This window comes from Anolis sagrei, chromosome 1 (genome assembly GCF_037176765.1).
Source record: "Anolis sagrei isolate rAnoSag1 chromosome 1, rAnoSag1.mat, whole genome shotgun sequence".
NCBI classification, from domain to species: domain Eukaryota; kingdom Metazoa; phylum Chordata; class Lepidosauria; order Squamata; family Dactyloidae; genus Anolis; species Anolis sagrei.
In genome coordinates, this window is record NC_090021.1 from 235,722,862 (window position 1) to 235,740,308 (window position 17,447).

The following is a 17,447-nucleotide window of genomic DNA, read 5'->3' on the forward strand; positions in this document are numbered from 1 at the left end:
ATAAGATATATGCAGTGTGCATAGGAATTCATCCATGTTTTTTTCAAATTATAATCTGGGCCTCCAAGAGTTTGGGGGACTGTGACCGGGCCCTGTTTAAAAAATTTAAGGACCCGTGCTCCAGTCTTCCCCAACAGCTGTAGTCCACCTATATTAAGAGGGCACAAAGCTGGGAATAACATGTTAGGAGGCTCCCTCCAACATGGAACAAACTATCGGGCCCAGTAGGTTGAGCAATACTCTCCACCTATGTTTTTAAAAAAGATTACTAAAACTAGATTTCATAGGATTATACTGAGGTTATGACAATCCCATATTCTAAACATTGTGATCTCTGATTTCTTAAAAACTGTATTCCAATTCCTGCCTTTGATGTGAATTGTGTCTATAATAAATGTTCATGCCTATATTATTAATCTAACTCAATGTCTTTGTAGGATGGCAGGAACCACTTAAAGGTCCGTCTGGAGGAACTAACAAGAAACAGAGTAGCTGCTGCTCATGACATCAACATGGCGTGTCCCAAGCTACAAGAATATGTACCAGAGATCAACATGCGCCTTGGGCCTCCACCCCCACCTGAGCCTGGCATAGTACATCCCAACCTCCAACCTGGTCTAACGCACCTAGAATCTCAGGCTCGGCTTGTGCCCAATACAATGAACCCACCACCTCAGCCCTGGCCCTTGCCTGACCTAGTACAACCCGAGATTCAGACCAATCTAGGGCGCCCAGAATCTCAGCAACGTCCCGTCCAGGGACAAGTGCGCCCAGGAGCTCCGTCTCCACCTTGGCATGTGCCCAGCTTAGAGCACCCAGAGGCACAGCCTCGGCCTTTGCCTGGCCTAGTGCACCCAGAGGACCAGGTCCATCCTGCACCCGGCATAGTGTACCCAGAAATTCAGCCTCAGCCAAGGCCTGGCCTAGTGCAACCAGATGTTCAGCCTCAGCCCAGACCTGACCTTGTGCTCCCAGAATTTCACCCACCACCTGTACCTGGCTTAGTCCACCCACAAATTCAGCCTCAGCCAAGACCTGGCCTTGTACGCCCAGAAGTTGCACCTCAGTCTGGCTTAGTGCGCCCGGATGTTCAGCCTCAGCCCAGGCCTGGCCTAATGCATCCAGAAGTTCAGCCTCAGCCCAGACCAGGCCTAGTGCGCCCAGAGGTTCAGCCTCAGCCCAGGCCTGGCATAGTATACCCAGATGTTCGGCCCAGACCTGGGCTAGTGCGCCCAGACGTTCAGCCACAACCTGTACCAGGCCTAGTGCACCCAGAGGTTCAGCCTCAGCCCAGGCCTGGCCTAATGCATCCAGAAGTTCAGCCCAGACCAAGCCTAGTGCGCCCAGAGGTTCAGCCTTGGCCTGGCCTAGTGCGCCCTCAAGTTCAGCCTCAGTCCAGACCTGGCCTAGTGCACCCAGAAGTTCAGCCACAACCTGTGCCAGGCCTAGTGCACTCAGAAGTTCAGCCTCAGCCCAGGCCTGGCCTAGTGCAACCAGAAATTCAGCCTCAGCCCAGGCCTGGCTTAGTGCCTCCCCAAGGTCACCTGCAACCTGTGCCTGCTATAGTGCGCCCACAAGTACAGCCTCAATTGAGACCTGAGGTTCAGCCTGGCTTAGTGCGCCCAGAGGTTCAGCCTTGGCCTGGCCTAGTGCGCCCTCAAGTTCAGCCTCAGTCCAGACCTGGCCTAGTGCACCCAGAAGTTCAGCCACAACCTGTGCCAGGCCTAGTGCACCCAGAAGTTCAGCCTCAGCCCAGGCCTGGCCTAGTGCAACCAGAAATTCAGCCTCAGCCCAGGCCTGGCTTAGTGCCTCCCCAAGGTCACCTGCAACCTGTGCCTGCTATAGTGCGCCCACAAGTACAGCCTCAGTTGAGACCTGAGGTTCAGCCTGGCTTAGTGCACCCAGAAGTTCAGCCGCAGCCCATGCCTGGCCTAGTGAGCCCAGACATTCAGACTAGACCTGGCCTAGTACACCCAGAAGTTCAGCCTCAGCCTGGCTTGGTGCGCCCAGATTTTCAGCCTCAGCCCAGACCAGGCCTAATGATCTCAGAAGTTCAGCCTCAGCCAGTACCGGGTCTAGTACGCCCAGAGGTTCAGCCTCAGCCCAGACCGGGCCTAATGATCCCAGAACTTCAGCCTCAGCCCAGACCAGGCCGAGTGCGCCCAGATGTTCAGGCTCAGCCCAGGCCTGGTCTACTGTACCCAGAGATTCAGCCTCAGCCCAGACCGGGCCTAGTGCGCCCAGAGGTTCAGCCTCAGCCCAGACCGGGCCTAGTGCACCCAGAGGTTCAGCCTCAGCCCAGACCGGTCCTAGTGCGCCCAGAGGTTCAGCCTCAGCCCAGACCGGTCCTAGTGCGCCCACAGGTTCAACCTCAGCCCAGACCAGGCCTAGTGCGCCCAGAGGTTCAGCCTCAGCCCAGGCCTGGTCTAGTGTATCCAGAGGTTCAGCCTCAGCCCAGACCGGTCCTAGTGCGCCCAGAGGTTCAGCCTCAGCCCAGACCGGTCCTAGTGCACCCACAGGTTCAACCTCAGCCCAGACCAGGCCTAGTGCGCCCACAGGTTCAGCCTCAGCCCAGGCCTGGTCTAGTGCACCCAGAAGTTCAGCCTCAGTCCAGACCAGGCCTAGTATATCCAGAGGTTCAGCCTCAGCCCAGGCCTGGCCTAGTATATCCAGAGGTTCAGCCTCAGCCCAGACCAGGCCTAGTGCGCCCAGAAGTTCAGCCACAACCTGTGCCTGGCCTAGTGCATCCAGACACTCAGCCTCAGCCAAGGCCTCAGCCGAGACCTGGCTTAGTACATCCAGAAGCTCAGCCTCAGCAGAGACCTGGCCTAGTGCACCCAGAAGTTCAGCCACAACCTGTGCCTGGCCTAGTGCGCCCTCAAGTTCAGCCTCAGCCGAGACCTGGCCTAGTACACCCAGAAGTTCAGCCTCAGCCTGGTTTAGTGTGGCCAGAAATTCAGCCAGAACCTGTGCCTGGCCTAGTGCACCCTCAAGTTCAGCCTCAGCCAAGACCTGGCCTAGTACGCCCAGAAGTTCAGCCTCAGCCTGGCTTAGTGTGGCCAGAAATTCAGCCACAACCTGTGCCTGACCTAGTGCGCCCTCAAGTTCAGCCTCAGCCGAGACCTGGACTAGTACGCCCAGAAGTTCAGCCTCAGCCTGGCTTAGTGTGGCCAGAAATTCAGCCACAACCTGTGCCTGGCCTAGTGCGCCCTCAAGTTCAGCCCCAGCCAAGACCTGGTCTAGTTCGCCCAGATGTTCAGCCTGGCTTAGTGAGGCCAGAAGTTCAGCCTTGGCCTGGCGTAGTGCGTCCAGAAATTCAGCCTCAGCCCAGGCCTGGCTTAGTGCATGAAGAAGTTCAACCACAACCTGTGCCTGATCTAGTGCGCCCACAAGTTCAGCCCCAGCCAAGACCTGGTCTAGTTCGCCCAGATGTTCAGCCTGGCTTAGTGAGGCCAGAAGTTCAGCCTCAGCCAAGACCTAGCCAAGTTCGCCCAGCAGTTCAGCATCAGCCTGGTTTAGTGCGCCCAGAGTCCCAGCCCCAGCCTGTGCCCAACCTAGTGCGGCCACATCTTCAGCCTCGTCCTGTACCTGGTCTACAGCCTCAGCCCTGGCCTGTGCCTGACCTAGTGCGCCCAGATCTTCAGACTGGTATGCTGGCTGCACATAGTATAGGTATGTAATCCTTAATTGCTTTTAGTGTATATGAATGATGTTTATGCATGGGATAGATTCCTCACTCACTAAGTAGAAACTGGTATTGTCTACCATTTATGTGGTCATATGAGAAATATGCACAATAAGAATTGTCAAAATATGAAGAATGGCCATGTGATTGGAATTTGAGAAGCCACAATTGTTTAAGAATGCCTAATGTATAGTAATTTGGGAATCACTGCAATAGACCTTTAGGAAGATCAATGGGAAAGAGAAAGACTCTCTCATTTTTGTTATGTTAAGAATGTTGCCTGCTTTTACCATTGATTAGAAGAGCTTGTTTAGCTCCAGTAGCATCTTGCCATGTTTTGTGATGTAAAAGTAAAACTTGGCCATCTCCAGATACTGTATTTCATTGCATAATAGTCACACTTTTCCTCCCTTTGGGGAGGGTGCAACTATTACACAAGGGGGGGGGGAATCTGCCTTTTATTTCCTGGTTTCTAGGGTTGTAAAAATAAAATGCCTAACCTCCAAAAGGGGAGAAGAAGAAGGGATGATCCAGCCTCAAACAACTTTGGCTCTGGTTTTTTAACTGCAGAGCTCCTTCCTTATTTCCCTGAAGGCAAGGCAGTTTAGAAACGATAAAATGGAGATGTCTGAAGCTCCACTCTTCCCTCTTTTCTCCTTCCCCTGAGGTAAAGCAGTTTTAAAAACCTGAAATGGAGGTCCCTGGAACTCAAATTTTCCCTCCTTCCTCCAAAAAACTCAATTCCAGGTTTTGTAAGCTCCCTTGTCTTAGAAGAAGGAGAGAGGAGTGGAGCTCCAAAGACTTCTATATTGTAATTCTTAAACTGCCTTGACTTCAGATAAAGAAGAAAGAAAATAAAAATCAGCCCCAAAAGGGGGTGCACCCATATCACTTTTGGTATCTAAAAAATGGCTGCGACTATTATTCAGTGGGGTGACTATTATGTGATGAAATAGGTAATTCTGGAGCACTTCTTTTATTGCCTTAGGTTCCTCACTAACCCTGGAGCAATGCCAAGTTTCTTCTGGAAGGATTCCCTGTGCAGATGCTCAGGGGCCAGCAGCTTGCTACCAGACCGGATGCTGTTATGATGACCAGGATCGAACAACCCCATGTTATTATGGGAACACAGGTAAATGGGTTAAAGAACTTCAGCTCATTTCTACTGATTTCTCCTGGGTTGTGCTGTGAAATGATGGTGACATCTAGTTGCTGTGTCTATAATAGACAGATCAAGAAATACAGTCTTTCAGTCATAATAAGCCAATAAATTAGAATGGCAGCCTGAAGTGATGTTCTGATGACAGGCCACAAGGGAGGGAAATGGCACCAGTATGCCAGCAGCTGCCTATGCTTATTTTAGGGAGTCTAGGCACTATAGGACTGTAAACCATATAGCCGCCTATATATAGATTCAATAGCTCTGTCACATGCGATGCTGGTTGATCTTAGTAGCTTCTGGACCAGAGGTTTGCAAATATTTCATGTTGGTGACACACTTTTTAAGACATGCATCATTTTGCGTAATCTCAACTAGCAAACCAGAGGTTAAACCAACCCCTCATAAGAGGTATGGATACATACATAAGTTTACTTTTTTTACTTACTACTTTACTTAGGCGATCCCTCATTGTCCAAGTAGGATAGTCTTTCAGGGTCAATGTCCTGGTGGTGGGTCCGTAGGTGACAGTGGAGCCCTATTCTTGATCTGCATCTTCTCCTGCAGTGAGGACATTGGTTTCCAGGTGGAAGGTGGTCCCGGTTCGGGTTGGCTTGACTCACCTTCCTCTTGACACATTTCTCTTTTTCGCCCTCCATTCGTGCCTCTTCATATTCTACACACTGCTGGTCACAGCTGACCTCCAGCTGGAGCACTCTAGGGGCAGGGCTTCCCAGTTCTCAGTGTCCATGCCAGAGTTTTTAAGGTTGGCTTTGAGCCCATCTTTAAATCTCTTTCCCTGTCCTCCAACATTCCGTTTTCCATTCTTGAGTTCAGAGTAGAACAACTGCTTTGGGAGACGGTGGTCAGGCATCTGGACATGGCGGAGGACCATCACTTATAAATTATACTAATAAATTATACTAATAAAAAGTATGGAGACACAGCATATCTCATGAAAACCTTTCATGTATATATTTTCAAAAGATATGATTTGTAAAATAATAACATACCGTACATTTCCAAGATTTTTGTCATTTATGAGTAACAATATGTAAACATGTGCAAGAATTATATAAAATAAACAGCACTAATAAAACAACTACTTATCCTTTTAAAGAGGTGTATGAGGTTGATGAGGTAAACACCGCCTTTGAATATTTGGTGGGATATTAGATAAAGACATTTGCAATTCATCATCAAACATTTTAAAGCTTCCATGTTACAGTGGTATTGCTTATACCACATAGATGCAGAGGTTACTTGTTATCTTCACATGATACACCTTCACACTGCAGCTGACAAACTAAACAGATTATAACACAGAGAAATAAAAGAAGATGTTTCATATATTCATACCCGTTGCAATATTTTATCCCTTTTGTTGATATCACTTCTATCAACAAACTAGCTACAGCATTAACCTTTATTATACTATAGTTTAAAAAACTGCTTGTTGCTTCAAGGGGCTTACTCAAGAGACAGAACTTTATCTGTCATGCTAGGTAGTGCCACTTGACTTTCTTTTTCACCTCGCTTTCAAAACAATGGAGAGTTTATCTTTCTTCCACATCTCTAGAGATTGTGTACACTTTTCACTGAAAGCTGAGCTTCCTTCTCTCCTCACCTGCACAAAACTGGGAGCTTGAGGTTCTCAGCTTCTGCCTTGAATGGCAGCACCCTCCAGTTGTAACCCTTGTTTTCTCTTCTGCTTGCAGTCACTGTTCAATGTCTTCGAGATGGCCACTTCATCTTGGTTGTCTCCAGGGACATGTTGGACTACCCCATCATCCTGGACAGTGTCAAGCTCTCCTATGCCCAAGCTGGATGTGACCCTGTTAGGAAAACAGAGTCTTTCCTGGTCTTCCGCTTCCCCCTCACACAGTGTGGCACAACCGTTCAGGTGAGGATGGGGGCCTTGCTGCTGGGAGGAGAGGGTGTCAAGATGAACATTACTAATTAATTTGTGTGTGTGTGTGTGTGTGTGTTAATTTCCTAGGTGGCTGGTGGTAGACTGATATATGAAAACCAGCTGGTTTCTGGCATTGACATTTTAAGCGGACCAGATGGTTCTATCACACGAGACAGCACTTTCATGTAAGCTCAGTTTCAGTTTTGGTGAGACTGTTGTTATCTTTTAGTTCTATAAGGTAATCTGCTGGCCCTTAATTAGGAGAGCTGCATGTGGTCAGTATTCCCAAACAAATTACATACTACTGTAGCAGGGAAAGGAAACATGTGGCTCTCCAGAGGTAGTGGAAATTTTTCTCCTATCAATCCTGGCCATTGAGTGGGGCCAATGGTAGGCCAATATTCCTTGGAGTGCCACCTGTCCTAGGAAGTAAATTTTGCTTTTGAAGTGTTCAAAAAATTCTTCAGCAGGTGCTCAAGTTTTGCAACTCACTCTAAAAAAGAAGGTATGCAAAGCAGGAGTTATTTCAGAAATGTTAAAACCCTTGGAACTGTTCGGTCACCATAGCTTTGGGGCCTAAATACTGATTCGTAACCCTTTTGGTCCTAATGTGTGAGAGTGGTCCCTGGTCAAAGTGGTCCCTGGTCAAAAAAAGTTTGGGAACTAGATTCTGTCTTATATTGGAAGCTATTAGTACTGTTAGTACATCCCTGAATAGTACTGTTAGTACATCCCTGATGGGTGATCACCACCAAATGCCAAATGCTGTAGACTATGTTTCAGAGTGCAGAACTGGCAAAACCACCTCTGAGTAAAAGTCACCTCATGTTGACAGGTAACTTGAAGGAATATATACACAGAGTGCCCAGGAGTGGGCAAACTGCAGCTCTGAGACCATGTGTTCTCTCCCAGGATGGTTTTGTATCTCTCAACTCCTTCAGATTTTTCAGACCAACTTTTTTCAAGCCAGATAAGAGAGTGAATAGCTATTTTTTTATACCTATGGGTGCAGCAACTGAAATAGGTTGCAAGTCTTTGCATACTGGCTAACATCTTAAAAAATGTTCTGGTCACTGTTTTATTTGTTTTTGGTAGTTCAGGTAGCCCCTGGTGGCTCCCAAGACCTGCCATAATTGCTGACCTCCTTCCTTTGTTTTGAAACAGGCCATAAAATGATAGTGCTGTTTATGGAATCTATTTTTTGTTTGTTTGTATAAAAAGGAAATGCCTACGTAGGTGTTCAGCAAAAAATAAGGATTATTTCAGAAACCACAATAATGATTATTTCAGGAGACTCTGACCTGTAAATAAGGGTAATGACTAGAGCTATATTCTGCATCATTGCCATCATCCCTCCCTCCTTTTGTCCCTTTGCAGCCTCAATGCTCGCTGCATCTACAATGCCACTGACTTCTTGCCTGTTCAGGTTGAAGTCTTCCCACTTCCCACCCCAGCTCCAGTTTTGCAGGTGGGACCTCTCCGACTGGAGTTGCGCATTGCTACAGGTGGGTGTGCTTTTCTTCTGCCAGGTCTGCTATGTGGACCCTTACATTGAAAGGCTATTCATCTCTTGCTTTTGTCTCTTTCCCTAGACTCGAGTTACACATACTACTATTCGGATACAGACTATCCCGTCCTGAAAGTGCTGAGGGAGCCTGTGCATGTGGAGGTTCGCCTCCTGCAAAGGATGGACCCATCCCTTGTTCTGGTTCTGCATGAGTGCTGGGCTACTCCCAGCACTAATCCCCTAGAGCAGCTGCAGTGGCCAATCTTGGTGAATGGGTGAGTTGAGTGGAAGAGAAGGGTTAGTCCTATTGAGAGAGGACAGAGTACTTCTGTTTGCCATCCAAGCCACAGAACATGAGCAGTGTCTCTCTTTCCCAGGTGCCCATTTGAAGGAGACAATTACCGAACCCAGCTGCTGCCCATGGGTCCTGCCACATCTGCCCTGCCCTTTCCAACCCACTACCAGCGCTTCATCATTTCCACATTCACATTTGTGGATTCTTCCTCCCAGTTGGTGCTGGATGGATTGGTAAGACTTTAGAGAAGATGTTTTAATGTTAGTCGTGCCAGAGTAACTATGCCGATCAGATGATTTCTTGACTGCAGCTCTTCTAATACTTCACCATTAACCATACTAGGGCTCATGGGAAATGCAAGGAGCAAATATCTAGAGGGCCGTAGTCATCACCATCTGAACTAGATCAATCAAATTTGCTTCCATGATGTGGTAAATAAATGTAGGAGAAGGAATCGGGAGAGGTTGGGGCACCAGAAAAATAACTTTAGGACATGACTGGTCTCAATTTTCCTACTTCATTACAGTACTAAGAAAACACACTAATGATTATTCTTGGACAACCTAAATATTATGTCACTTTAAAATCACTGTGTTGTAAGGATTCTAGGGAAATAAGGTCTTGCAATATTGTGAGTGGTCTATGCCTTTGCTCGCATGCTCTTCTAAGAAAAACAACATGATCTCTTCCCAGGTGTATCTCTTCTGTAGTGTGTCTGTCTGCCACCCCTCACAGCTAGAACCTTGCAGGGCCCCATGCCAAATGCCAGTGGCTGCAAGTAAGTTGGAATGGCTTTGCTATTATGTTTTTAAGGGCTTTTGAGTCTGTTCGGGCTTGCAATATGACATGCTGCACAACCAAGCGGCTCTAATGCTTCACAACTAGAAAACACAAAACTTGGTAGTAACTACTTGGAATTAAGGGATGGGATTAAAATGTATAGTATTAACATCTAAGGAACTACATGTGAGGACTGTGTATGAATGCAAAGTGGCTCCCAAACACTTCTTTTCAAGCAGTGTACTGCATTTTAAAAAATGAGCCAAATACATAAGTAGATTGTTGAAGCATACCTTTGATGACAACATTAAGAAAAGGGGTTCTCCAAAGCAGTATTTTATGTTAGTACTGCAGTTATGTTTTATATTAGTGCTATTATTACATTTCTAGTCACTAGGCATATACGTTTATTTCTTGGCCAGACTGTTGATTGCTGTTTTTCAGCCACAACACTTAGATGGCTAATGGTTTGCATCTCTCCTTTTCGTACTTGCCCCAGTCATATATGGCACCCAGTATGGTCTACTAATAGATCATAGTCATTTCCTCTTACCCATTTGTCTCATAGGATACCGTCGATTTTTGGAGATGAGCAATGGGACTGAATCTTTGGACTTAGTAAGCACTTACGGAGCTGTGATCTTTCAAGAGAGCAGCCAGCCTTATGAAAAAGAAGTCAAAGAGGACAAAAGTAAGTGGCTATTGCAATACTGAAGTCCATTTGTAGTTAGGAATATGAACATTGTGTCTGTTGCCCTTCATTTTATATAGTTTACTATCTCTGCCAAATACTTAAACACAAATCTGTCTCTACAAACCTTGATTTGGAAACATGCAAATGCAATATGAAGGACTTGAACTGAAAATTGCTGCTAACAAGGTCACAAACCTGCCCTCTTAAGATGAGTTGCCTTTTAATTAATTAATTTAATTTAGATCCCTGACAATTATGGGGATAATGTGGATACTGTTTTGTAGGTGTGTTGTATGCAGAGGTGACAACTGCCTTTGTCCTTATAGGATACCAGTAATACACCGACAAAATTTTGGTCAGGGAAATCATGGATCCCAGACTGCTTCTTAGCCTTTCTTCTCTCTTTCACAGGCATGACCTCAAGTGAAGACTTGACATGGACACTTTTGGTGGCATTACCCTTGGCGGGTATTATCTTATTTGTTACTGCATTGGTGCTCTGGAAAAAGAAAAGCAGGGCAACAAAGTTATAATACTCTTGGAAGAAAATGTAAAAATAAAGTAACAAAATTAAATGGTTTTCAGTAGAACTTTTGACATAACTAGTAGCATACCAATAACTTTGTTGACCACGTGGCAAATCCATTTAAGTTCTATCACACAGAAGGTATTTAATATCAGGCTGCCCACAGTTAAATGTAAAGATATTATTTCTGGCAACACAATATATACCACAAGGGTTTTTTTTTTAAAGAGTGTATGTTGTTGTAGGTAAGGAAGGGTAATAACAAAAGGTTCTATTGCAAAAGGAGAAAGGGGAAATAAATCAAACACCTTATATAGACCTAATGCATTAGATCAGTGGTTCTCAACCTGTGGATCCCCAGATGTTTTGGCCTTCAACTCCAAGAAATCCTAACATCTGGTAAACTGCCTGGGATTTTTGGGAGTTATAGGCCAAAACACCTGGGGACCCACAGGTTGAGAACCACTGTCCTGGAGCATGCAGTCTGCTAAATATTCAAGCCATTTCTAAAATTTACTGCATTAGATGTTCTAGACACCAATCCTGTTGCCCAGGTGATCTGGTTAATTGCCTCAGAAGACACTGCCTCTAGCAGATCCTGTCAAGCAACTCATGTATTTTTCTCCTAGAGTCTCCACTACATCAGTGCACCTTTGGTCTAAAGTGATTAAGAGGACAAGGCAAGAGGAAAAGGGTCCGTCTGTTGCATGAAACTGAATTGTGTTTTGCTGCCCAGGAAGCTGGTCCCTGGGATTTACTTGTAAAAAAAGATTTACAGAAATGATCTGTGCTTAATATTTTTGATAGAAAAAAGTTCAAATTGTTAATAATGAAATTCAGTTCTAAACACTGTCCCTTCTGACACTGTGTTGGGGACAAGGAAGCAGTAACTATGAATTAGGAATAAGCTAAAAATACCCATCTTAACAGCAGGTATTTTTAGGATAGAAAAAAAAAGATGGCAAATACAATGAATAAAACCTTTCACTATATAAAAAGTTATAGTGAATTGCAAACCTGTTACAGGAAGGTGGTAGTTCATGGCCGGAATCACTGGGTTGTTGTAGGTTTTTCAGGCAGTATGGCCATGTTCCAGAAGCATTTTCCCCTGATCTTTCACCCACATCTATGGCAGGCATCCTCAGAGGTTGTGAGGTCTGTTGGAAACTGGACAAGTGTGGTTTATATATTTGTAGAAAGTCCAGGGTGGGAGAAAGAACTCTTGTCTGCTGGAGGCAAGTGTGAATGTTGCAATTGGCCACCTTGATTAGCATTTGATGGCCTGACAGTTTTTTGGTGTGACTTGTTACTGCCTGGGGGAATCCTTTGTTGAGAGGTGATTAGCTGTCCCTGGTTGTTTCTTGTCTGGGGCTCCCCTGTGTTTGAGTATTGTTTTTTATTTACTGTTATAATAATTTTAGAGGGTTTTTTTTTAATACAGGCAGCCAGATTTTGTTCATTTTCATGAACCATGAATCCACAAGCCATTGAAACCCACAAGCATGTGGACCATTTCAACAGAAAGGAAGAAACCATGAAAATGAACAAAATCTGGCTACCAGTATTAAAAAACTCTAAAATGATAACAATAAATAAAAAACAACACTCAAACACAGGGGGATTCATAACATACCACAGATGTAATTCTGTGACTCCTGGATGAGACACATCCTTGAAAAAGAAAGAAGGAACCTAGGACACTTAACCAAGGAAAGACAAAATTCTCAGTTCTTCCCTTTAGATATTTTGTTTCACTTGGGTTTCACAGTAATCTTCCATCTTGACATGACAAAACAGGGTGCATAAAGTTGTGGATTCTTTGGATCACGTTTTAGCTCTCAGCACATCCTAGAGAGGATAGAAAGATGAGAGAGGGATTGAAAACAAAATAGTTACTGAGAAACAAAGGATAAAAGTAAGTAGGGAGTGGAAGAAAATAATGAATATGCAGAGAACCACCATAATCATCAAGTTTGCAGACAACACCAAATTGGGAGGGAGAGCCAATACTCCAGAAGACAGGAGCAGAATTCAAAACGATCTTAACCGATAAGAGAAATGGTCCAAAACTGACAAAATGAAATTCAGCAGGGACAAATGCAAGACACTCCACTTAGGCAGAAAAAATGAAATGCAAAGATACAGAATGGGGGACGTCTGGCTCGAGAGTAGTACACGTGAAAAAGATCTTGAAATCCTCGTGGACAACAAGTTAAACATGAGCAAACTATGTCATGCAGCAGAAAAAAAAAGTCAATGGGATTTTGGCCTGCATAAATTGGAATATAGTGTCTAGATCCAGGAAAGTCTCTATTCTGCCTCGGTCAGACCCCACAACTGGAATACTGTGTCCAATTCTGGGCACCACAATTGAAGGGAGATGTTGACAAGCCGGAATGTGTCCAGGGGAGGGTGACTAAAATGATCAGGGGTCTGTTGAACAAGCCCTATGAGGAGTGGCTTCAAGAACTGGGCATGTTTAGCCTTCAGAAGAAAAGGCTGAAAGGAGACATGATGGCCATGTATAAATATGTGAGGGCAAGTCATAAGGAGGAGGGAGCAAGCTTGTTTTCTGCTGCCCTGGAGACTAGGACATGGAACAATGGCTTCAAACTACAAGAAAGGAGATTCCACCTGAACATAGAATCATAGAATCAAAGAGTTGGAAGAGACCTCATGGGCCATCCAGTCCAACCCCCTGCCAAGAAGCAGGAATATTGCATTCAAATCACCCCTGACAAATGGCCATCCAGCCTCTGCTTAAAAGCTTCCAAAGAAGGAGCCTCCACCACACTCTGGGGCAGAGAGTTCCACTGCTGAACGGCTCTCACAGTCAGGACGTTCTTCCTCATGTTCAGATGGAATCTCCTCTCTTGTAGTTTGAAGCCATTGTTCCGCGTCCTAGTCTCCAAGGAAGCAGAAAACAAGCTTGCTCCCTCCTCCCTGTGGCTTCCTCTCACATATTTATACATGGCTATCATATCTCCTCTCAGCTTTCTCTTCTTCAGGCTAAACATGCCCAGTTCCCTAAGCCGCTCCTCATAGGGCTTGTTCTCCAGACCCTTGATCATTTTAGTCGCCCTCCTCTGGACACATTCCAGCTTGTCAATATCTCTCTTGAATTGTGGTGCCCAGAATTGGACACAATATTCCAGATGTGGTCTAACCAAAGCAGAATAGAGGGGTAGCATTACTTCCTTAGATCTAGACACTATGCTCCTATTGATGCAGGCCAAAATCCCATTGGCTTTTTTTGCCGCCACATCACATTGTTGGCTCATGTTTAACTTGTTGTCCACGAGGACTCCAAGATCTTTTTCACACGTACTGCTCTCGAGCCAGGCGTCCCCCATTCTGTATCTTTGCATTTCATTTTTACTGCCAAAGTGGAGTATCTTACATTTGTCACTGTTGAACTTCATTTTGTTAGTTTTGGCCCATCTCTCTAATCTGTCAAGATCGTTTTGAATTCTGCTCCTGTCCTCTGGACTATTGGCTATCCCTCCCAATTTGGTGTCGTCTGCAAACTTGATGATCATGCCTTCTAGCCCTTCATCTAAGTCATTAATAAAGATGTTGAACAGGACCGGGCCCAGGACGGAACCCTGCGGCACTCCACTTGTCACTTCTTTCCAAGATGAGGAGGAAGCATTAGTGAGCACTCTCTGTGTTCGTTCACTTAACCAATTACAGATCCACGTCACCGTAGTTTTGCCTAGCCCACATTGGACTAGTTTCCTTGCCAGAAGGTCATGGGGGACCTTGTCGAAGGCCTTACTGAAATCTAGGTACCCTGCATCCACGGCATTCCCCGCATCTACCCAGCTTGTAGCTCTATCGAAGAAAGAGATCAGATTAGTCTGGCATGACTTGTTTTTGATAAATCCATGTTGACTATTAGCGATGACTGCATTTGTTTCTAAGTGTTTGCAGACCGCTTCCTTAACAATCTTTTCCAGAATCTTGCCCGGTATCGATGTGAGGCTGACCGGACGGTAGTTGTTTGGGTCATCCTTTTTTCCCTTCTTGAAGATTGGGACCACATTGGCCCTCCTCCAATCTGCTGGAACTTCTCCCGTTCTCCAAGAACTCTCAAAGATGGTTGCCAATGGTTCCGAAATGACTTCTGCTAGTTCCTTCAATATTCTGGGGTGTAGTTGATCTGGCCCTGGGGACTTGAACTCATTAAGAGCGGCCAGGTATTCCTGGACGACTTCTTTCCCAATTTGGGGTTGGATGTCCTCCAATCCCTCATCCACTCCATCTTGCTGAGGTTGAAGACTCTCTTTTTGTGATGAGGAAGAACTTTCTGACCGAGAGATCTGTTCAGCAGTGGAACTCTCTGCTCTGGAGTGTGGTGGAGGCTCCTTCTTTAGAGGCTTTTAAACAGAGGCTGGATAGCCATCTGTCGAGGATGCTTTGAATGCAATGTTCCTGCTTATTGGCAGGGGGTTGGACTGGATGGCCCATGAGGTCTCTTCCAACTCTATGATTATATGACCAGAAAGATCTCAAGAACTAGGCATTTTTCTCCTCAGCCCGAATCTGGCACTTCTGACATGATCCCTGAAGGGCCTCTGTTCCAGGTGCAAGGCTACTCATTAGTTTCACAAACACTTTTCTTTCTCTACTACTGCATCTTCTACCACTAATTACTACAATTCCTGAGTGCTGTTTGCTTATAAAAGATTTCAAAATGCCTGTGATTTTTTTTTTGTATATTAAGCAACAATGGAATATATCTTGGCACCAGTTGATAATGTGTAGCCAATGAGTGCTATTTACTTTATTTACCTTTATTATCTATTTGTCAGGTTTTAAACACAAAATCTTACCTTGGCTTTAAGGCTTACATGTGCTCTTATAAAACAGATTAGCTGCTATTATGATAGATGATATGCAGTAAAATTAAGAGCAGCATCTCAATTTCTGTAGCACATCAGATGGTATGTTGCTTCTCAATGCATTGACAAAATATGTTTGATCAACTGTTATCATTCAATCTCCCATGTTCTCTGCTCTTGAAATGGAGGAACTTTCAACAGTTCCATTGTCATTGACAGATCATCACTTGGTGGGGTTTATACTTGCTGGGACTCAAAATCTTTGCAGTGGTGGGAGACCCCTGAAAAACACAATCTCTGGAAGCTTATGGATCTGGATAGATTCCTGATGGTTCTAAGAGTTCTCTGATGCCTTGATAAATGATTGCGTCAACGTCCTTGCTAGGGCAGTGGACACAATTGCTCCTCAGCATTCCCTTTGGTGGAGTGGAGCCCAACCAGCACCTTCGTTTTCAAGGGAGCTGGTAGTAATGAAATAAGTGAGCAGACAACTAGAGTGACATTGACATAAAACATGTGCACTCAGTCGAACACAAAGCTTATCTGTGGGCCTGCTCGGTGGCAACCAAGGCAGCAAAAGCAAACGTCTTTGCCTCAACTGTGTTTGCAAGGAGTAAGCAACCCAACGGATTCCACAAGTTTTCTTAAGCAAGGAATATTCAGAAGTGGTTTTACCAGATCCATCCTCTGAAATAGCCTACAGACCTGGTATTGTCAGTTCCCCATCCTTGGACTTGTGTGTAAAAGACCTCTAAGTACTCGAAGCCCCTAAGTTGACATGTTGATACACAAGCAGATGAAAATTCATACCATATGACAGCCTGTATGGTGAGCAACTTGCCCAGCACTTTGCAGATAAAGACACTGTATTTGCAATTAATGCTTGTGCACCAGATGCACCCCTTCCTTGGAACTTGAAATATGGTCATGGTGATGCGTGCTTTTGTTATATCTTGCTTGGATCACTGTAACATGCCCTATGCGAGGCTGCTTTTGAAGAGTGCATGGAAACCAGCTGGTCCAAAGAGGTGCTGGATTCTAACTGAGGCTTGTCACAGGGAATACACAATTTCCTTGTTGCAACAGCTTTATTGGCTGCTGACCTGTTTCTGGGCACAATTCAAAGTTCTGGTTTTGACCTATAAGACCCTATACAGCTCAGGTCCAGAAATATGGTATTCTCCTTTATGAACCAACCCCTGCTTTGAGATGTACTGGGGAGGTACTTCTCTGTCTCAAATTCCCCACAGGTGCATGTGATGGAAATAATAATAATAATAATAATAATAATGCTTTATAACATGCCCTATCTCTCTGAGGGCAAGTTATAAATAAACATAGGAGAAGGCTTTGTAAGTCGCTGTACCCAGGTTTCGGAGTTCCATTCCCAGATTAAGTTAAATTACAACCTTCCCAGCTTTCTTTTCACACATAAGTAAAACTTTTTCTATTTAGATCAATGATTTCATAGGGCCTGTCCTACCTAAACATTACACTGAATCTTGCTAACTTATGTGCTGGTATTTGTGTATGTTTAATGTCATACATTTTAATCTTTTTTTAAATTTCTGATTGTTTGGTCATTTTTACATTCTGAACTGGGGAAAAGGTGCAATAATAATCATCATAATAATACATGTGTAAAAAATTCACCTTTTTAGGTGGAAGCTCTCTAGTCATTTTAAAGCCATATTTTATACTCTCCATTTTAAAAGCTATCAGAATATCCTGGCTATGTGTGGAGAGAAGGGATCTAACAGCTGTAGGTCCAAAGGTGATCTGGAAAAGAAGGTTCACTTACATCTCTCTAGAAACAGATTGTGGTATAATTCCAAATGGCATGAAAAAGATGAAAATTTATTTCTTGCTTCTCCAAAAAGCGGGCAAGACCTTAACCAAACAGCTCTGCTTCTCCCATATTCATGTGACTTTTTGATTAACTGTCTTGACAACGTCACTGACAAATTCTTTAAAAATGGATCTTTCCATTATTTGGGACCTGAGAACAAGCAATACCTCCCTCAGTGAGGCTCAAATGCTTTTAG

The 17,447-nt window shown here is 44.7% G+C and overlaps 1 protein-coding gene across 1 annotated transcript; it reads left to right on the plus strand.

Annotated features, from left to right (window-relative positions):
- Window positions 1–1,657: 1,657 nt before the first annotated feature.
- Window positions 1,658–10,713, plus strand: ZP1 (zona pellucida glycoprotein 1). Its single transcript, XM_060771155.2, has 10 exons — window positions 1,658–3,672; window positions 4,674–4,817; window positions 6,563–6,747; window positions 6,844–6,941; window positions 8,134–8,261; window positions 8,349–8,538; window positions 8,641–8,791; window positions 9,252–9,336; window positions 9,907–10,029; window positions 10,444–10,713. Exons 1-10 carry the CDS (start codon window positions 1,923–1,925, stop codon window positions 10,563–10,565), a joined length of 2,976 nt encoding a protein of 991 aa, XP_060627138.2. The 5' UTR covers window positions 1,658–1,922; the 3' UTR covers window positions 10,566–10,713.
- The last annotated feature ends 6,734 nt before the right edge of the window (window positions 10,714–17,447 follow it).